Source organism: Macrobrachium nipponense, chromosome 15, assembly GCF_015104395.2.
Source record: "Macrobrachium nipponense isolate FS-2020 chromosome 15, ASM1510439v2, whole genome shotgun sequence".
Taxonomy (NCBI): domain Eukaryota; kingdom Metazoa; phylum Arthropoda; class Malacostraca; order Decapoda; family Palaemonidae; genus Macrobrachium; species Macrobrachium nipponense.
In genome coordinates, this window is record NC_087208.1 from 51,855,324 (window position 1) to 51,877,333 (window position 22,010).

At 44.4% G+C, this 22,010-nt stretch overlaps 1 protein-coding gene across 5 annotated transcripts in view; it reads left to right on the forward strand.

Annotated features, from left to right (window-relative positions):
• Nucleotides 1–962: 962 nt before the first annotated feature.
• Nucleotides 963–22,010, forward strand: part of LOC135194931 (uncharacterized) — a 1,136,289-nt gene continuing 1,115,241 nt past the window's right edge. For all 5 annotated transcript variants that reach the window (XM_064221135.1, XM_064221136.1, XM_064221140.1 and 2 more), the window contains exons 1-2: nt 963–1,066; nt 1,813–1,984. In XM_064221135.1, coding sequence (XP_064077205.1) covers nt 1,971–1,984 — 14 coding nt within the window. In that variant the 5' untranslated portion in view covers nt 963–1,066; nt 1,813–1,970. The remainder of the gene's footprint in view (nt 1,067–1,812; nt 1,985–22,010) is intronic.

The following is a 22,010-nucleotide window of genomic DNA, read 5'->3' on the forward strand; positions in this document are numbered from 1 at the left end:
GTATATATCTGACAGGAAAGTTCATGTACAAAAATGATATTGTTATGATACAATAAAGTTTTGTACATACTTACCTGGCAGATATATACAATTAAATGGCCCACCCAGCCTCCCCTCAGGAGACAGGTGGAAGAGAAAATCTGATTAAAAAACAGGAATGGTTCCTAGTCCTGCCACCCAGCGGCAGAGCAGTAGATCACCTGACCTACCTGTAGCGTGTGCCACGAAATTTGAATTTTTGTCAAGAACGACAAAGTCTAAAGCTAAGTATATATCTGCCAGGTAAGTATGTACAAAACTTTATTGTATCATAACAATATCATTTTGTCAAAAATTTTATTTTTCCTAAGTATACAAACCTGAGGTCCTTTACACATAGTCCCACCTCATACCACCCCTCACTCTGTTTTTCCTGTGCCTAAAACAAAGTGATTCTTCTCCTCCCAGTCGCGCAGTGCACTGACTGTCGGACAAGCAGTTAACTACCTTACTCCCATGTTCGAAGCTTACGACCAGTTCCAGGTGCCGCAAGTTACATTCCTATTGTTAAAGGACCTCAGGTTTTTATAGTTAGGAAAAATACAATTTTCGACAAATTGTTATTTTCTCAGGGATTTTAATCCCTACTGGTGTTAATTCATCATGTTTGTAAACTAGTATGTATCTTATTGAGCTCAGTTTGTCATTAGAAGCCAGCTATGACCCCAAATGCTTTCTCATTGTAACATACTTCTTTCTTGTACCCAAAATAGCCCTAGTTTTTGTATGATACTACTTGAAATCCCACATCTCTTGAATATTTTGGTAATATGTAATTAATTGCACAGGTAATATTGATGTAGTATGTATTAACTAATGCAGGAAGCTACATTAGCATAGAATGCATTTGACCCAAGTTTGTTTTATGGCTAAACATACTAAGGCAAGCATAATGTTTACAGGACTTGGCACCATCTTTTTATACAAACTGAAGAAGTGTTTTTTTTTTTAGCCACAGGAGAAGGCATATATCGTTCATTAGCAGTTCATCAAAGATATCGAACAAAACTTCCCAACTCCACTGAAGGTAAGCATCTTAACAGCTAGAAATAGAAATGCTCAGTAAAAATAATTCAAACCTTGCTGCTTGAGACTTTTTCTCTAAATCATTTGCATACACATTTTAAGTTTGTCAGGTTTCTGTTGTTTCTCTAAACCTTAATAAATGAAGAAAGGGTAATTTAAAATTAAGTGCAGTTGAAAGAAGACTGGATGGAGCTGGTGCAGGTTGTGAGGAAACTTGATGCACAGAGGCTCATAAATTGAATGAAATAGCTTAGATCAAAATGTTTTGGGCATGGGGTTAGAATAGGAGGGAAACAGTTGGTAAGAAAATTTATCAGACATGGAAGTACTGTAACAGGATGAAACTCTGTAAGAAGACCCCCAAAATTTATAAAGAAGGTGGCTCTTTAAGCCAAGATTTAATAAGATAAAACAAAAAGAGCTCATTTCTCCTTTTTGTAAAGACCATTACAGGAAACAGAAGAAGAATGAGAATGATGATACAAATGAGGAATAAGATATGTAATGTCCCTTGTCAGATTTTATTTCAAAGCTGATCTTATGTAAAAAGCCATTTACCTGTAAGATGTATATGTATGTAAACTGTGTCCATGGTACAGTTTTATTGATGTCTGTCCTGTGTTATACCTTTTCATGAAGATTTGTCGAGTACTTTTTGATTTTGTATGTTGTACAAGAAATTTCCAAATCCTCTACAACATTTTAATTTTTCATCCTTTTTATTTATCTTTTTTTTTATCTAATTAGAATCTGGCCAAGAGAAATTAGTGCTGGCAGATATCGTACCTTCACTCCAGAATGGGGATTTTGAAGATTTCTTAAAACAAATATTTCAAGATTGTGACAATGAAAGCAGTGGCATTGTTACTGCTGGTGCCTTAGCTGTTCAGCTTAGCCAATCATTGATGGATATGCCACAGTAAGTTTGTCAGGTAATGTTTTATTTGAAATTTTTTCAGATGTGTTTTAAAATTTGTGCTTATTCTGACTGACTGTTCCTCATTGCCTCTCGTCACTTGCCCAAGCCATCTAGAACTTGGAGATATCAGACATTTTGTTCAGCCTCTTGATACCTCACATCCTCCAATTCCTCATTTATATTATGATCTACCCATCAGTCACAACAAGATTATCACCTCCCCTTCCCCATTCTTTCTTTCCCCCACATCTTTCCCACAATAACCACACAACCACTTTCTTGACTACTCTTTTCTTTGTTTTCAGTTACTGTAAGCTTTGTTTTACATATGATGCTTTTCAATCCTCTATATCCATTCCATTTATGTGCCTTTTCATTAAACATTTCTATGACCTTTTTCTCAGATTCTGCAGGTACTATGCTAATTTGCCCACTTTTCTGCACTCCTTTGCAGCTTCTATTATTATAAGTGGCAAAGAGCTCATTTCTCATAGACCTCAACATTTATTTCAAGTTCTTTTAATACACCTACCTATGTCTTCTCTCCTTCACCATACCTATTTGATTTTTTATCTTAGTGCTCTGTCAAATGTGTCTTCAAAATCCACAGATTTGAAGTACCGTATATACTCGCATAACACCGTATATACTCGCATAACACGCGATTTCGCATATCATGTGACCCCCAAATTTTCACCCTCAAAAAATTATTTTATCACGTATCTCACGTATCATGCGAGTTAAATTTACGAGACCAAAATTGAACAATAGGCTAACCTCTTTTCCTCTTTATCTATTCCATTTTATTTGAGATGAATCTTACCTACTGTTAAATTTAGCTATATCTCCCTGCTGGTTAGGCAAGTCGGTATTCAAACAAAAAAATCGAATGGCTGCCCGGATGACTAGTTTACCTGTTCTCCACCAGGTGTGTTTCGAATGTTTTAGCTCTTGTCAGAATTCTCCTTGCCGCCATTGCGGCTAGGCGATTGTTGGTATAGGCGATTTTTGTTATTCTATGAAGTTTGGCTGTTTTATACCTGTTTACAGTATTGTAATTTCATTTTCCTAGGATATCTTCCACCGGAAGTAAAACCAATAACGTCAGTCTATGCAGGAATGTTTTGATGTAACCAGGATGGTGAAATTGGAAGTTTATCAACATTCCTTTATACTGGCAGGGGTACAGGGTGTGATTTTGGAACTACTAGATGTGAAGAGTGTGGGGAATTGTTCTAAGAAATTTATGCCTGAATATGTCAGATATAGGAAATTTGGAACTAATAGATTGTGAAAGCAATTAGTTAGATCAGGGCTTAAACCTGTCAGGCTATCCCTACTCAGACTAGGCATTTTAGTAGGCTAGTATTGACTTCCATTGTAGCTCCGCCTTCTACTCCCCATTCAGTTCAGGAAAAGCGTAACGAGAAGTTAGAACATTAACCTATTTTTAGTTCTAATTCAGTTTGAACTTAGTTCGTGATGGGAACGTTCCGAATCCTATTCTCACTCTGTATAGAAGTGAGAACACTTTTGCTTCTGTCTGATTATGCAGTTCAGGATTATCTGTTGGTGGTCTTATTTTATACCTTTCGGGGAAAAGCGCAGATTCAGGTTCTGGGATATGGACAGTTGCAGCCTCCTAACATGCATGGAGAGACTTGGGACCATTATGTTATATGGTGGAGATGGTGAAGGGCAGTTGTGATTCTTTGTGATTGTCCTCCACTGGTTTATTCTCCTTCTTATAGCTTCCCTTGTCTTCAGCAGAGATCTCTCATAAGTCTCTTTTAGTAGGAGATTGTGTATACGTAGAGGGAATGATGGTCCAAGGGTAATTCTTTAGGAAGTGTTGGTTTTCTAGCATGGTTTTAGTGCCTTTCCAAAGAATGGTCAGACTTGTGGTATACATGCAGAATGTATTCATTCCACTTACCATACATCCACAGTCATGCAAGTTCCTTCAAGGGTTTTTTCCTTTTACTAGAAGGTATTGCTGTTCTGTGCACTTTGTTTGGGTTAGTATGCAGCCCTCTATAAGTTATGTCAGGGACTTGTTGCCCATTGGCAGATGGTGTCGACTTTAGGACCAAGACACTTATACTTAATCAGTGATTCAAGTTAGCCCACTCTGTCAACAGTATTCCAAAGGCCAAAGACCTGTTGCTTCTTCTGGCCCAATTTCTGTGCACTATATTGTTAATTCTTTATATCCCCATTCTTATCTAGTGATGTGGGGATGATATTTAATTATGCATGCTTGTCGGTCAAGATGAATAGGCATGTGCTTCTTGAAGATTTTAGACCGGAAAGAACCTTCCTATATGGTAAGGGCTTTTCCTCATTAAGAAACATGGCCTTATTGGTTATTTTCAGATAATCATGCTCAATTAATGTATGGTTTCAGTGTAAGAATTACGACTCACAAATAACTCATTAAATTTGTAAGTAATCCAGAACCAACTTTGGCTCCAGGACTGTAGGAGGGACACTTTAACCAGGAATCGTCCATTTTGGTTCTTAAACCTAAGTCCAAGTTTTGGTCTTTTACCTCTGTCATGCAATACAGAGTTTAACTAGTGTCATTAACCTTTCATGCAACATAGCATGGTCAACTACACCTGGTAAAACTTTTTAGATGTCAAGGCAGTGGAAAGACATCAGGATGCTTAGCAGGTTTATTCCTGGTCAGAAACAAAGTCTTTGTGGGAAGTTTGCTGCTTTGAGTCTGGTACTTATGTGGATTTAAGGAACACTCACTTAGCCTCCTAGCATGTAGATGAACAGGGACAACTGAATGATTATTACTACTTTGTTGGCCCTCAGGCTTGAGCAGTGGATGTTAACTTAAATTTTGCCTAATTCAGACTCATAGGCCTGCCCCTTGTATCTACTCTGAATTCTATTGAGCAATTTTCATGCTTCAAGAATTGCTTAGTCTCCTGTAGAGCCCTTGTAGCCTCAGGGCAAAACTTTTCAGAATTTCCAATGCTCTTGGTAGATGTCTCATTCTTCCGTTGAGAAGAAATCAACTCTACTACACAATTTTGTACATGAACTTCCCTGACAGATATATACTTAGCTATAGTCTCCGACGTTCCCGACAGAATTTCAAATCTCGCGGCACACGCGACAGGTAGGTCAGGTGGTCTACCTTACCCGCCGCTGGGTGGCGGATGTACGAACCACTCCCGTAAGCTTGTCAGATTTTTCTCTGTCGCTGGGTGCAACGATAACAACTGTTGTCGGTTCTCTCGATAGTTTTTCGATTCTCGCTTGCCTGGAGTTAATTTGGATTATTTGGTGACGTATTCGCTTTGTTTGGCTTGGCATACGCTGATTGTGGACCCGGTTTGATTTTGAGTTTGATTTTCTTTAACGATGTCTGATCTAGAATCGGTAGTTAAAACTTCGGTTTTGTTTAGGGTTTGCGTGAATGAAGGATGTAAGGTGAGGTTGCCGAAAGCTTCGGTAGACCCCCACACGGTTTGCATGAAATGCAGAGGGAATGAATGTGCTTTTGCTAACCCTTGTAGTGAATGTAAGGGATTGAATGAAGAAGAATATAAGGCTCTCTCTTCTTATGTTAGGAAGTTGGAACCGTGATAGAGTGCGTAAGGCTTCCTCTAGAAGTTCTAGCAGATCTAGAATGAGTGAGTTGGATGTGGATCCTAATAGTACTAACGTAGAATTAGAACCTTCTTCCCAAGTTGCAGCCCCGGCTCCCCGCACGAAGCCGAAGATTCGCCTTCGGAGGCGGCAGCTCTGAAAGCCAAGAATCGTTCTATGGATCAGAAGATTCGTCAGTTGGAAGGTAAGGAGAGTGTTAGTGATCAGTGCAGTGTCCCAGTGTTGTGGAGGGTGCGTCTGACCGGCTCCTTAGTGCCTCTAGGCCTAGACCTCTTCCAGACTCCCAGTTCCAGTGGAGTAGGAAAGTCGAAAGCCGCAGGAGGGCTAGGGAGAGCCCCACCGGTCAGGCGTCCCCTCGGCAGATCCTGAAGTACGCTCCCAGGCTGCCTCGGATCGCTACAAGAAGGAGCTCCTACGCCAATGCTTCTCCTCTTCGTCGTCTCCCTCTCCGAAGAGAGGTTGGAACTCCCCGGATGCGTCGCGCCCGTTGAAGAGGGCTTGGAAGGCTCCCTGCAGTCCTTTGGCTTCTAGTCCGGAGGTTTTTCCCGGAAGAATCGTCGGTGGAGGCGAAGAAACCCAAGAAATCCTGTGATCGTTCTTCTTCTCGCGCTCCGCGCTCGGCGCCTGCTTCCGAGGAAGAACAAGAAGATTCTCCTACGAGAGTACTCGCGGGACTTCAAGCTCAGATCACGGCGCTAGCAGACTCTCTAGCAGTTAGATCACATAGGAAGAAGGACGTTTCTCTTCCGATCAAGAGATCTAGGCGCCGCTCTTCAGAGGATCGTTCTCCTTCATATGGGGAGGTTTCGTATGAAGGTGGGGGCTCGCGTGAGCGCCCTCGCTCGCGTGAGCGCCCTCGCTCGCCTGGCTCTCTTTCGATTTCAAGGCGCCAAAAAACATCGTAGGACGCTCTATGGAGAAAGAAGAAGTTTTTTCTCCAGATTGGATTCCCGCTTCCGGTAAGCGCACTGCACCATGCTCATCACGCGATTTCTTCAACTCCCTCGCGTGAGACTTCTCCTCAGCAGCCTCAAGATTCTAGAAGGCGCCCTTATACAAGTAGGCGTTCTTCTTCCAGATGTCACTCTCCTCGAGTGTCGGATCGTGACTTCTCTCCTGACAGGCATCTAGAGTCTGGTAGGAGTCTGTGCATGATAGACGGCCTACTGTTAGCCGCTCCCCGCAAGGTAGGCGCCAAGAGCCTACTGCACATAGATCTCCTAGTAGGCGCTCGTCTCTTTTAAGGCGTCATACTCCTGATTATTCTCCTAGGGGCCAGACAACAAGAGTCTTTCAAGCGCCCTTCTCCGTGTAGGCGCTCTCCCGCTTCTAGGTGCACTTCTCTGACCGTTTGTCTCTTGGTAGGCACCAGGAATCCCGGAAGCGCCCTTCTCCAAGTAGGCGCTCGTTAGTTTTGAAGCGCCCTTCTCCTGAATGTTACCCTCTTGTTAGACGTCAAGAGTCTCGCAAGCAGCCTTCTCTCAGTAGGCGCATTTCGCCTTCCAGTCGAACTTCCGTTGATCGTACGCAACTGGAGACAGGTATGGAGAGCCGCGCAAGCGCTCTGCTCTCGATAGGCGCTCTTCTCCTGGCAGCCGCTCGCCTCAGGATAGGCGCATAGAGTACAGTAGGCGCTCGCCTCCTCGTAAGCGCCCTGTGGATGTTTCCGAGGATTCTCGGAGTAGGAGCCCTACCTCTCCTTCGGCTGAGATTCCGTATACCTCGAAGAGGGAGTCTCATCGTAGACTTCCCAGATCTTCTCATCGTTCTCATGGGATGTGAACTCTTCTAAGAGAGGGCGTTCTCCAACCTCTCGCTCAACTCCTGCTAGGATCCCTTCGTCACCTAAGGATCTTCCTCGCTCGCCTCGACAAGACGTCCTAGAAGGTTCGGATGAGGAACCGAACACTTCGCTGCTGTCTCTTCTTACAAGAAGCTTACAGAGCTACTTTTACAAGTTTTTGGGGATTCCCTTACGCCTACGGCTCCCCTTCTCCTCACTCACTTTTTTCAACGGCGAAGACAGCGAAGAGTTCTTCTTGTTTGAGGATGAAGCCAACTCTTTCTATGAAGAAGGCACTGAGGAGTTTTGGTTCCTGGAGGCTTCCAAAGAAGAAGCGGGGAAAACGATGTTCGCTTTTCCTCCTTCGAAGTTATCAGGACGCGCTGGTTTCTGGTACGAAACAGGAGAGCCCATTAGGATTGGGTCTACCGTCTTCGGCTGATTCGGATTTTTCGGCGCTGGTAGATTCGACAAGGAGAACTGCCCTTAACTCTGCTAAGACGACTTGGGCAATGAATGAATTGGATCATTTGCTCAAAGGTATGTTTAGAGTGCTAGAAGTATTTAACTTCCTGATTGGTCGTTGGGAGTCCTAGCCAAGAAAATTGAAGTGCCAGAGTCAATTCGCCAGAAGATCTTATGTGTGTTTGTCTTGTATGGACAGTCGGTAAGAGACGGAGCGAGTGAAAATCGCCTCCCATTTATGGGGCCGGGATCGTGAAGAAGAGGTCGGTTTATGTTCCTTCTTAACGAAGTCGGTCTCCCATGCTCAGAGGTCTTCTTTGCTGTTTGCTCCTCTGTCTACTCAGTTGTTCCCGAAACATCGAGTGCAGGACATTTCGAGGTCACTTTCGGCCAAAGCCACCCAGGACCTTTTGGCACAGTCGGCAAGAAAACCTCGCCCTTCCTTCCCTACCAAGGCTAAGAAGGAAAAGGCAAGTGTTCGAGAACCCTTTCGAGGGGCATCTTCATCAAGAACCTCTACGTTTAGAGGTCGTAGACCTTCAAGAAGGGGTAAGACTTTCGCCAAGTCTGTTAAAGCCCCCAAATAACTTGCAAGTCCTTCAAACAACGGTGGGCGCCAGACTCTTAGAGTTTGCAGAAGTCTGGGCCCGGAAAAAGGGGCGGATCCTGGACCCTTTCTATTTTGAGGAGAGGTTACCTCATCCCTTTCGTCGAAAGACCTCCCTTGACGACCATCCCAAGGGAACTGACGGCCAGGTACAGAGACCCCACCCTCATGAATCAAGCTCTCCATCTAGCAGTAGATCAGATGCTGGAGAAGGGGGCTATCGAACTAGTGACAGACCATCATTCATAGGGCTTCTACAACCGCCTTTTCCTAGTTCCGAAAGTCCTCAGGGGGATGGAGACGTGTTGGATGTAAGCGCCCTGAACTTCTTCGTAGAAAAGAAAGAAGTTCACGATGGAAACGCCTTCATCAGTGCTGGCAGCACTTCGTCCAGGGGACTGGATGGTTTCCTTGGATTTACAGGACGCTTACTTCCACGTACCGATCCATCCTTCCTCGAGGAAGTTTCTCAGATTCATGATGGGGGGGAAAATTTTTCAGTTCAGGGCTCTGTGTTTCGGCCTCTCGACGGCCCCTCAAGTGTTCACGGGGATTTTGAGGAATGTGGCTCAATGGCTTCATTTGAAAGGGTGAGGATATCCATGTACCTCGACGATTGGCTAATAAGGGCCAATTCAGAAGATCGTTGTTTGAAGGACTTACAAGTAACTTTAGAATTGACGAAGGCTTTGGGACTTCTCGTCAATTTCAAGAAGTCATCACTAACTTCCCGAGCAAGAGTGTGTGTATCTCGGGATACAGATGAACTCTCTGAGTTTTCGGGCTTTTCCCTCGCAGGAAAGGAATAGCCCGAGGATTCGAGAGAGTAACAACCTTCTTAGGGAAAGAAGTATGCACAGTGAGGGAGTGGATGAGTCTGCTGGGGACGCTCTCCTCTCTGGAGCAATTCGTTTCCCTAGGAAGGTTGCACCTGAGACCGCTCCAATTCTTTCTTCATCGGAATTGGAGTCGTCGTTCTCAGGATTTGACGTTCTCCCTGTCGTTATCCCAGGACATCAAGAAACATCTCTTATGGTGGACAGATCCCAACCTCTTTGCGAAGGGACTGTCTCTTCAATCACAGACCCCCAACCTGGTGTTGTTCTCCGACGCGTCGGACATGGGTGGGGTGCAACTCTGGGAACCAGCGAAGTGTCAGGTACCTGGGTGGGGGACCAGGTAGCCTGGCACATCAACAGAAAGGAGTTGATGGCTGTGTGGTTGGCTCTGAAGGCTTTCGAGCCCACAGTCAGAAGATCGGTAGTGCAGGTCAACGCGGACAACACTACAGCTCTGGCATACATCAGGAAAGGAGGGGGGGGACGCATTCCTTCTCCCTGTACGAGACAGCAAGAGCCTTCTTCTGTGGGCAGAAGAAAGAGGAATCAAGCTTCTCACCAGGTTCGTGCAGGGAGAAAGGAATGTAAGAGCAGATCTCCTCAGCAGGAAAGATCAGGTCCTTCCCACAGAGTGGACCCTTCATCTGGATGTATGCCAGAGCGTGTGGAAGTTATGGGGCAGGCCAACACATAGACCTCTTTGCCACGTCAAAGAACAAGAGGCTGGATCCTTACTGCTCTCCGATATCGGATCCAGAGGCAGTAGCATAGATGCTCTTCTTCTAGACTGGAACGGACTCGACGTCTACGCGTTTCCCCCCTTCAAGATCCTGGGGCTAACCATCAAGAAGTTCGTAGAGTCCGATTCAACGAGAATGACCTTAATCGCTCCCTTTTGGCCGGCCCAAGAATGGTTCACAGAGGTACTGGAATGGTTGGTGGACCTTCCAAGATCGCTCCCGCTAAGGAGCGATCTACTCAGACAACCCCACTTCGACAGGTACCCACAAAAATCTCCTCGCTCTCAGTCTGACTGGTTTCAGACTGTCCAAAGTTTGGTCAGAGCGAAAGGCTTTTCAGCAACAGCTGCTAAAGCAATCGCAAGAGCGAGGAGACCTTCCACCTTGCGGTGTATACCAGTCAAAGTGGGATGTCTTCAGACGTGGTGCAAGAGGAAGAACATTTCCTCTTCCAGTACCTCTGTGACCCAAATTGCGGATTTCCTTATTTCCTCAAAGAAGAATGTCATCTGGTTGTGTCAACTATTAAGGGATACCGCAGTATGTTGGCGGCGGTATTTCGGCATAGAGGCTTAAATATATCCGATGATAAGGACCTGCATGATCTTATTAGATCATTTGAAACCATTAAGCGTCCTCATGTAGTACCGAACTGGAATCTAGACGTAGTCCTACAATTCCTTGGATCGTCTAGATTCGAACCTCCTGGCTTAGCCTCTTTCAAGGATTTGACGAAGAAGGCTATCTTCCTTTTGGCCCTAGCTACAGCTAAAAGAGTGAGTGAGCTCCAAGCTATTGAGGGCAATGTAGGGTTTAAGGAAGATTCTATGGTGTGTTCGTTTCTTCCAAGTTTCCTTGCAAAGAATGAAAACCCATCACGCCCTTGGCCCAGGAGCTTTGAAGTTCGTAGTTATCTTTTCTAGTAGGGGAAGAGCCTGAAAGAACTCTTTGCCCTATGAGAATTATGAAGTATTTCCTTAAGAGGAAGGAACAACTTAAGGCTAATCAAGATGTGCTTTGGTGCTCGTAAAGGACCCACTCGGCCCATGTCGAAGAATGCTCTTTCCTTTTTTCTTTTTCGAGAAGCCTTATTACAGAGGCACATGTTGCCTGTAAGGAAGATCATTTTAGACTACTGAAAGTGAAAGCTCACGAGGTGAGAGCCATCGCAACTTCGCTTGCATTCAGAAAAAATATGTCTGTGCGGAACTTGATGGAGGCGAGCTTTTTTGGAGATGCCAATCGGTTTTTTGCAAACCACTACCTACGTGATGTAAAAATCACATATGATAAATGCTTCGCCTTGGGTTCCTTTCGTATCGGCGGATTCGGTGCTGGGGCAGGGAGCTGAAACTTATCCTGTGTAAATTTTTTATATGTTACCCTATATTTTATATTGTTGTTTTTGGTTGGTCTGAAAGAGGTTGCAGGAGGCACCTCTTTTTGTCGTATAATTAACCCTTTGTATTTTGTTAGGTGGTCTGGTGGGTTTTTGCTCCTTGCAGAGGTAGTGGTAAGGATCTGTTAGGTAAGCGGACAAGGTCCCTCTAACAGCATCCGACTTGGATTCTACCACAATAGGGGATCACATATCCCAGTGGTAGATCCGAGAGTCTTTCAGCATCAGGTCCACGTCCTAGCTGTAGCTCTCCAGGCAATGCAGACTCAGAGATAGTATCTATGAAGTCTTCATCCTGAAAAGGTGAGAACCAAGGTTTTTATATCCTACAACATTAGTTGTTTCCCGTCTTACCTGTATTATTGAGCTGTCTCTTACCCTCCACCAAGGGTGCCAATCAGCTAAGTATATATCTGTCAGGGAAGTTCATGTACAAAAATGATATTGTTAAACTACAATAAAGTTTTGTACATACTTACCTGGCAGATATATACGATTAATGGCCCACCCAGCCTCCCCTCAGGAGACAGGTGGAAGAGAAAAATCTGACAAGCTTACGGGAGTGGTTCGTACATCCGCCACCCAGCGGCGGGTAAGGTAGACCACCTGACCTACCTGTCGCGTGTGCCGCGAGATTTGAAATTCTGTCGGGAACGTCGGAGACTATAGCTAAGTATATATCTGCCAGGTAAGTATGTACAAAACTTTATTGTAGTTTAACAATATCATTTCAATACAGTTCCATTGACGTAGGCAAATCCTTAACTGCTTGGAGAGATTAGAATGTCCCCTCCCAATAATAAGATTTTCACATTATCATAAGATCTGTCCTTAATTTAAAACTGCCATGGCCTGGGGTCAGAAGCAGTGGTCTGTGTGTTACTGAGGGTACCATTCTGGAGGAATTTTCAGCACCTGGAACCTTGTAGACGTCAATGTTTTCTGTTTAGAGGAGATAAGACTTTTCACTGTCTACTTCCAAAGTTATCGTTCCATATGTACTTTCCTCAGTATTGCATCAAGTACTTTTAGATCTTGCTGAGGACCAGCACTGTAAGGTGTTGAGATTGAAGCCCCTTCATCTCTATATCAGTCTCTCTCTGTAGTTGAGATGCGGGTCTAAACTTTATCTGAATTTACTGTAAAACCTTTTATTTAGCAGTAGTTAATAAGTAAATTTGCTGTCAGCACCCTTCTTTAAGCTGGTGTAAGGGAATGCTATTTTAGCTTTCTGCCTTAGAGCTGAGGGTGATGTTAAGACTTTGCTTTACAGTTCCCTGTAAGAATTCCAATCTAACCCCTTGGGGGGGAAAAAAAGGAAACTTCTCTATCCTGTTGGGCATTTAAATTTGAAGGTTAAACCTAGAACATTTTTATCATCCTTTTAGAGACCTTGAACATATTTATCAAAGGTAAATGTTGGAAGAGGCAAAATTAACCCTTGGTTTTTTTGGTTTTAAGAAAAACAGATGTTGTGGTTAAAGGTTAGCCTGGAAGAGGCAAAAATCAACCTTTTGTTTTGTGGTTTTAGAAAACCTAGAATGTATTTGTGAAGGTTAAGCCTGGAAGAAGCAAAGTTAACCTTTTGTGTTGGGATTTTTAGAAACTTATAACGTTTTTGCCAATGTGAAAACTTAAGGCAAAGTTAACTTTTTGGTGGTTTTAGAAAACCTAGAATGTATTTGTGAAGGTTAAGCCTGGAAGAGGCAAAGTTAACTTTTGTAACCTTTTTTGTTATGATTTTTAGAAACTTTGTCAAGGAACACAAGGTCCTCTTGTGTCATAATGGATAGGCTAGTGTATGAGAACTAGCTCCATATCTTCTACCTTATTGAAGTTAAACATTCATAATGTGAGCAGCAGTTGCAACTTCATTTAGTGTTAAGTCAATTTGTTGCTCCAGCATAAGATTGATGTGTCTCAGTAGAAGTACAATTCAGTTTTTGCCTGATCACTACCTTAAGTATACAGAATTGTGTTTGAAAACAGTAAAGCCCTTAATCCGCTACTAGTAGTTGGTAGTCTTTTCCTGAACTGAAAAAGAGCAATTCTTTAGGCTCTTTTGTTTAAATCCCGGGGTTTTAATATTTTGGGGAGCGTGAAGGTACAAATTTTGTATAGGAGCATACCTTTTATATTGTAAAGGTATTCATTTTAAGTGACTCATTTGATAGGGCTTTTGGACCCAGGCACAGGGGTCCCTCATACCGCTTGCGTTTCATGCTGGTTGAATCGAAGCGGTTTTCTCCGCAAGGCTACTCTTTGCTGCATACATATGAGAGCCTTGCTCCCTGAATGGAATCCAACTTCTGGTGGTAGGAAAATCCACCAAGGTTTCCAGATCAGGTGAGAATGTTTTGGGTTTCGTATAAGAAACCTTTAGCTCGAATGGCTGAGAGGAATTTTGTCTAGCTGCACTACCCACCATCCCTCTTCTCAATGTGGTAATCAGCTAAATTTAACAGTAAGTAAGATTCATCTCAAATAATATAAATTTTCATAATAAAATTTATTATTTGGATAATTACCTACTGTTAAAGTAGACCCACCCAGCCTCCCCACAACTTAGTGTGCTGTCAAGGAGAATTCTGACAAGAGCTAAAACATTCGAAACACACCTGGTGGAGAACAGGTAAACTAGACAGTCATCTGGGCAGCCATTCGATTTTTTTGTTTGAATGCCGACTCGCCTAATCGGCGGGGAGATATAGCTAAATTGAACAGTAGGTAAGTATCCAAATAATAAATTTTATGATAATTTATATTTTAGTCAGGCTAACCCCTTTTCCTCCACCTTTTAATCTATCCCATCTTCTATTTAAGTTAAAAAAGTAAAAGAGAATGCAAAAAGTATCATTAGTAATTATATACTTGTTTAGAAAACTCATACAGCCAGAAACAGCTGATTTGCTATGAACAACCAATCCAATAACAAAGTTATGTCACAAATGATGTTAAGGAAAATAGGACTGATACATTTTTACATTACTGGTACAGTAGTACCTCGAGATATGAAAGGCTCAACTTACGAAAAATCCAAGTTACGAAAGCCAATGCGAAAAATTTTACTGCTCTACATACGAAAAGTTTTCAAGATACGAAAGGTTTCTGAAAGTCCGAGATTCGCCCGATAACAATTTTGAAACTCGCGCCGCACGCCACCATCTTAGTGCTAGTAGACTCGCCACCATCCTCCTGCTCTCCCATTGGTTCCTGATGCTAGCCAAGCCATGAGATCCTTCTCTCTGATTGGACAGCATCCCGCCCTCCCATCAGCATCTTTCTATACATACGCGCTGCGTCCCCTTAGCTCGGCCACTCCGCACCGAAACTTTACCGTACGCAATCGGCATTCGTTCGCTCCAACGATTTCGTTTAGTAACGTAAATTCGTTAGTGATTTCGTTGCAGTACATATTATCGTGTTGTGCGAAGACTGTATTATTACATATTTGTGTGACTTTACGTAAATTAACGTAGTCATGGTCCCAAGAAAGTGAAATTCACAGAAAGAAGCGCATGCTGTCTCTGGAGACAAAGATGGAGATCATAAAGAAGTACGAAGCTGGTATGCGATTGAGTGTGATCGCAAAGGAATACGGCCGTAATCCGTCGACAATAGGCACCATCCTTAAACAGAAGGATGCATCAAAAGCAACTACATCATCGAAGGGCATCACTATTTTTGTCCAGCAAGAGGAGCCATGTGCACGACGAGATGGAACGGCTGCTCCTCATCTGGATAAAAGACAAAGAAATCGCTGGCGATACAGTAACGGAGACAGCAATCGCTCACAAGGCCAGTGCTATTTTCGGCGATTTGATTGCGCAGGCGGAAGACGAGGGAGGGGAAGGGACTTCAACGCCAACCCCAGAGTTCAAGGCTTCGCATGGCTGGTTCGAGAAATTTCGTAAACGGACTGGCATCCATTCGGTGGTGTGTCATGGGAGGCTGCCAGCTCGGACACGAAAGCGGACCGAAGCATTTAAGAAGACTTTCGACGAGATGATGACCAAGGAAGGCTACAGTTCTCAGCAAGTCTTCAATTGTGATAGAACTGGCCTTTTTTGGAAAAAAATGCCTCGTCGGACGTACATCACGGAGGAAGAGAAGAAGCTACCCGGGCATAAGCCTATGAAAGACAGGCTTACGCTCGCACTTTGTTCAAACGCCAGTGGGGATTGCAAGGTGAAGCCCCTACTGTGTATCATTCTGAGACTCCTCGAGCCTTCAAGGCCCATAAGGTGCTGAAGGAGAAGCTTCCAGTGATGTGGAGGGCTAATGCAAAAGCCTGGGTAACGAGGCTGTTGTTCACGGAGTGGGTAAATCTGTGTTTCGGCCCGACTGTGAGAGTTTTTTGGAAGAGAAGTGCTCCCCCTGAAATGTCTGCTGGTGTTTGGACAATGCCCCTCCCCACCCTCCTGGCCTCGAGGAAGATATCCTAGTGGAGTATTCCTTCGTTAAGATTCTTTTTCTTCCGCCCAACACCACCCCTCTCCTCCAGCCCATGGACCAGCAAGTGATAGCGAACTTTAAGAAGCTGTACACGAAACATCTTTTCAAGAGTGTTTCGACATCACCGATACCACAAACCTCACCTTGCGTCAATTTTGGAAGGAACCTAGCTGGGCAGGAGGTTTCGAGGCGAACCTTGAATTCCTTGTGGAGGAAACTCTGGCCTGATGCCGTATCCGCCAGAGACTTCGAGGGATTCGACGTGGGCGAGCTGGTACTGCAGAGTCGGAAACAGTTGATGATCCCGAAACGTTTTTGGAACCAGATCTTGATGAGATCGTTGCACTCGGCAAGTCCATGGGGCTGGTCGTCGACGAGGACGACATCAACGACCTTCTCGAGGAGGCACCAAGAGGAGCTTACGACGGATGACCTGAAGGAGTTGGAGGCCATGCAACTTAACATCGTTCAAGAGGAGTTCTCTATCAGCGGTGAGGAAGAGGAGGAGGAGCCTATGACAACGGCAGAAATTAAGGATATCTAGGCGCTTTTCATAAGTGCAATTGTTTATCGAAAAAAGACACCCCTAAAAGGCTCACACAGGTCGTATGCTTGCGCAGTTCGATGACGTTTGCTTGAGTCGTTTCAGGAACATTGTGAAAAGTAGGCAGAAGCAATCTTCCTTGGATTGTTATTTTTTAAAAGAGCCTTCAGCATAGCAGGATAAAGCAAAAAGGAAGAAACCAAGTGATAAAAAACAGAAAGTTGAAAGCAAAAAGGAAGAACCAAGTGATGAAAAAACAGAACGTTGAAAGCGGTGATGAAGTTGAAAATTCTGTATAAAAAAAAAAAAAAAAAAAAAAAAGCCTACGTAAAAGTAAAAAAAAAAAAAAAAAACAAAAAAAAAAAAAGTTATAAAAAAAAAATAAAAAAAATGTTTACGTACCGATTTCTAGATTTTTGTAAGTTAAGTGTTACAGTTTTGTAAGGTGTTTTCGTAAATTTTAGTTTTATGGTTTTCCTTAAATTTTGTGTTTTCATAAAGTTAAGTGTACGTACGTACGTACATTATCTGCCGTTTGTCCTCCTCCTCCTCTGCCGCCACTATCGGAGATAGTCTCACTCGAAAGGTAAGTTTCCACATTTTACAGTAATAATATTTCTTGTACACTAATATACATTTTATTTACAGGTTTTCAATTTTTATTCTTAATTTAGGTATTGAATGGTCCAAATTGTTGTAGTATTTCATTGTTTATAGGTCAATTTAGCTTTATTATGAAATTTAATGAGGTGTTTTTGGAGGGCTTGGAACGGATTAGCCATTTTACATGTAAAATGTGTTCCAAGATACGAAAAACTCATTATACGAAGGCCGCCTCGGAACGGATTAATTTCGTATCTCGAGGTACCACTGTAGTAGTCTACTTACTACCGCAATTAGTTATGACCAACTAGTCACAAATCAATTAGGATGTAAGTCGGCCCGTGTTAATTTTCTGTAAGAATATTATACTAGCCTAGCCTACACTAGGGTAATCAGTACCATCTTTACATATAAGGTAGCCTAGCCCACACTACACAGCATACTTTATACATAGATGACATAGTAATTATTAATTACAGCTAATTCTCTAGGTTCAATGCACATTGGCTTATGATAATTCAGTACAAAGAGAAATTGAATAACATTTAACAAGTTAGCCTTGCGTATACGATGACGAAGATATCGTGGTACATATATCGTATATATACGAATACATTAGCCTAGCCTTCAGTATACTGTATACTACATATACGATATAATTTAGTAATTTATTAACCCTTTAACGCTGATTGGACGTATTAAACATCTATATAAATTGTCTGTTGGGTGCCGATTGGACATATGGTACATCAATATAAAAAAGTTTTTTTAAAAATTCGCGGAAAAATATTTATAGGCCTACTAGGCAAAAACTTTTGAATTGCGCCTTGGGGGATGCTGGGACTCACGGATCAAGGTGTTGTTTTGTTTACAATCGTTACCCAGGCGCGCAAGCGCGAATTTCTTTCTTCTTGTGATGGTAATTGCTTCATAGCAAAGAAAGATAAAGGAAAGGAGAATGCATTTTCGAGAAGTTCGGCAGCAAGGAGGCTTTCGCGCCACTGTTGGAAGCGTCTATGCTCACGGCTGTTCGAGAATCGGCAGGAGTGTTGTGGATCTCGTTGGGAGGACGTGATAAACTCCAGCGATTTCTGATGCAATACCTGGTCTAGATTCATCTAAGAAGTTCTAGAAATCCTTGGAGTCGATGACGTTCGCCGTAGGAGTTGGTTGGATATTGGTCTAGTCGTCTTCAGGTGTGGTCTACCGTGTTATCTCTACGTCGAGCAGACTTCAGAGAAGAAAAGGTCCTGTTACAGGTGTTGGGGAATTCCTGCCTTACAAGAAGATTAGTTTCTGCAATACTGGAGTCAAGAGGAGTCCGCAATCGCCGATCTACTTTTATGAAGCCACCTCTTCGAAGTGCCAAACTGTTTAGCAAGTATTCTTATTACCTCACTGTTTCCCCCAGTTCATGCAGTGTAAGATTCTGTCTTTTTATGTAAATAGGAGATACCATTCTGCATTTACCTTTGTTGTTAGTAAGCTTGTAAATAAACCTTTGTTGTGTTAGTGTTTTCTTTCTATATTCGTATCCGTTTCATTTAGCTGTTTGTGTTGATAATTTTTTTTATTTATTTCATGTCGAACCTGAAGCGGACCTCCCTCAGAGGCCGTAACATTGTGTCGTCCTTTAACCAGGATATTTCGACACCGTAACATTGTCTCTGAGATCTCTGAGGCCGTAACACTTCTCGCACTAAAAAGTATCAGCGACATATCTCAGAAATTATTTTGTCACTTTGACATAATTTTTGCACCATTTTATATTAGCCGTTACATGGAGTATTATACATGAAAATGTGCGCAATTTTATGTAGAATACAACTAAAAACAATTCATGGTTGTATCTTTTATCAGTTTTGAAATATTTTCATATAAATAACGATGTGCCAAAATTTCAACCTTCCGGTCCAAACTGTTGACTCTACCGAATGGTACAAAAAATGCAATTGTAAGCTAAAACTCTTATATTCTAGTAATATTCAATCATTTACCTTCATTTTGCAACAAATTGGAAGTCTCTAACACAATATTTTGATTTATGGTGAATTTATGAAAAAACTTTTTCCTTACGTCCACGCCACTAACTCTTCTGAAAAAATCAGGAATTTTTCGTCCGATCCTTGTCGTAATGTTGCAACCATTTTAAGTTAGCCGTTACCTAAAGTTTTATATATGGAAATGTGCGCAATTTCATGTAGAATACAACTAAAAACAACCCATGGTTGTAGCTTTTATCAGTTTGTTCCGATACGGTATACAAACCCTCGGTCCTTTACAATAGGAAGGTACTTAGCTTTTGAACAAGGGGTTCAGTAGTTAACTACTTCTCCGGCAGTTAGCGGTACGCTCATCTGCGAGGCTAGGAGTCACTTTGCTTTTTGCTGTGCTCGTGGATGGACATGCTGCTCTTCGTCTCTGCCCGCTTTTGTCGTATGCGGGGTTTTCTTCACTGCGTGAAGACTTTTTCGCTTTTTCTTTTACTTGTGTGTGTTTGCAAGTACAAAAGTAAGTGCATGTCTGTTTTGGTTTTCATTTTATTATGGAAATTATGCAACAAGAGCCGGAGAAACTCCCTCGCCCCCCCATCAACCGTAGACTATGCCCAGGTATTGGGGGCCATAAGTGTGGGGCTTTCCGCTCTTTTGGCTCCTTCCCCTTCAAGGGAGGTTTCTCGCTCCCTCTCCTCCCTCGATCAGTCGAGCGTAGAGGAGGGGGCGAGATACCCCGACATCCAGTTGTACTCGGGGTTCTCCGTTTGCTCGGGCTGGGAACTATCATCCCCCCCCCCCCCCCCCCCCCCCCCCACACCTAATCTACCCGACTTTTCCTCCCTCAGACTTGCTGACCACGGGCAACGATCTCGGTAGGGCCTGGTACTCGCTGGGGCTGCAAGGGACACCGATGGTCCAGGGGCTGCTTAGTCATATGGCGAGAGGGGCTACGCCGGTTATGCACAGGCCTACCACCATGACGGTATCCATGCCGGGCTACGCTGCTCCGCCTCACCTGGTGTATACGCAGCACATAGCCACGGTGACCCTGACAACCGCTGTGCAGGCTCCGCTGCCGGAGGTTTCCTTGCCCGTTGCTACGCTGCCTCCTGGTTTTCCCGCTCCTGCTGCAGCCCTGGACTTCTGGTGTCCCAAGAGCTCGCCGCTAGACCTACCTCCTGTACAGAGGATGCTGCCGGTTCCTGCCCCGCCTCCTGTTTCTGATTTCGTTGCCGCTCCATCCTTGGTACCAGTTCCTGCCAATGTTGTTCCTACCTGTGGTGTTGCTGCTCCCACCCCAGGTCCTTCCGGACAGGTGCAGTCAGGTCCTGTTGCTTCGGCAACTGCCCCGGCTCCGTCCTGGATGGAAGACCTGACGGTGGTGCTGAGGAAGCTGACGAAGAGGAAGAGGAGGAAGGTGTCATCTTCGTCTTCATCGTCTTCGTCGTCTTCGTCGTCGTCGCCTGCCGCCGCTTCCCCTTCAACTTCTAAGGCCCCCAAGCCGAAGAAGAAGAAGGCTGCCTCCTCCCCCCCTAAGAAGTCTCGTGCCAGACTTCTAAGGGCCTGTCCCACTCCGATGGGACGGTTGGGACTTCCGTCGGTCCTCCTTTTCTTTCGGGAACGGGGCCCATCTCTCCTTCTGCAAGGAAGAAGAAGACGGGGACCGGAAGAGTGTCGGCTAGCACCGGCACTTCCTCACCTGGCGCCAGAGGTTCTGCCTCGGCGCCAGGTACTGTCTCGGCCTCTCGTTCGTGAGAGTCGGGTGGGTTCGCTCACCTGCAGGTGACCGGACAGCCAAGACCAGGCATCCGAGTACTCTTGGCGCCAGGATCCAGGCACGAGACGGAAGACTGGAGGGAGTCGCTCAGGCGACTCTTGCCAGACCAGCGATCGCTCTCGCGGTGACGCGCTGGTACCCAGGGTTGGCGCGACGGTCCCAGACTGCTCGCGGGCTGAGGCAAGGAAGTGGTTCCCTCAGTCGCCTGAACCAGCCTCGGCTGGTCCAGGCGGCGTGACGCGCCGTGAGGATAGGCCTTGCTCCCACCGCGACAGTGGACTCTGCAGGTCCCCTGATCCCCTGCCGCCGCTCCTTCCGGGACCAGGCGGAAAGGGGAACCAGCAGCAGCTCTTCTGACGCTCGGGACCGTCGCCACTGTTCTTGGTCCAGCCACTCTCCCTAGGAGAGCTGTTCGACCAGGCCTTCAGACCGATCGCCACTGCAGGTGACGATCGCCTTCAGCCCCTTCAGTACACCAGCTCGCCATTGGTCGCGGGGGGAGCATCAGGTCTGCCTCCCTCCGATCCCTTAACTTCCTCGGGCTTTACGGGAAGAGCGAGGTGATCAGGAGCGATCACGAAGGGCGCGCCCCTCGCGTTCCCGCCACGACACCCTACGAATCTGGCACGGTCCTCGGACCAACCAGATCATACACGCAAGTGGTAGGAGGAGACCAGGAGGGGTCTGTCGTGGTTCCTCCTGTGGAAGGAGGAGGTTCTCGGGAGGCATTCTTGTTGGAAGGGCTTGACGGTCCGTCTCCACAGGATGCAGTTGATTATATATTGTATAATTGTTATGGGTATAGATAAGTGTGATTATATATTGTATAATTGTTATGGGTATTTTATGCATTGTTGAAATATGGTGGGTGTCCTATATATAGACAAACATGTGGTTAGATTCTAGAAGGTGTCTGTTTGATGTATTTAAGTTGTGTTGTGACGTCATAGGCTGTGACGTCATAGACAAGATGGCGGCGGCGTCGGCAGGATGTAAACAATAACACGGGGCAGTAGAAAGCACGTGTTGGTGGTGTGTGGTTGGTAGGGGAGAGCTCTCTGTCTGGTAGGAGTTTGTTTTTTGGGTCGTAAGTCTTGTGGTGCTGGTGTTTTAAGGTGATTTCTGGAGTGTACTGGAGTTGGAGAAAGCGTACAGGTGGGTAGATTATTCATTTTTATAGAGAAAGA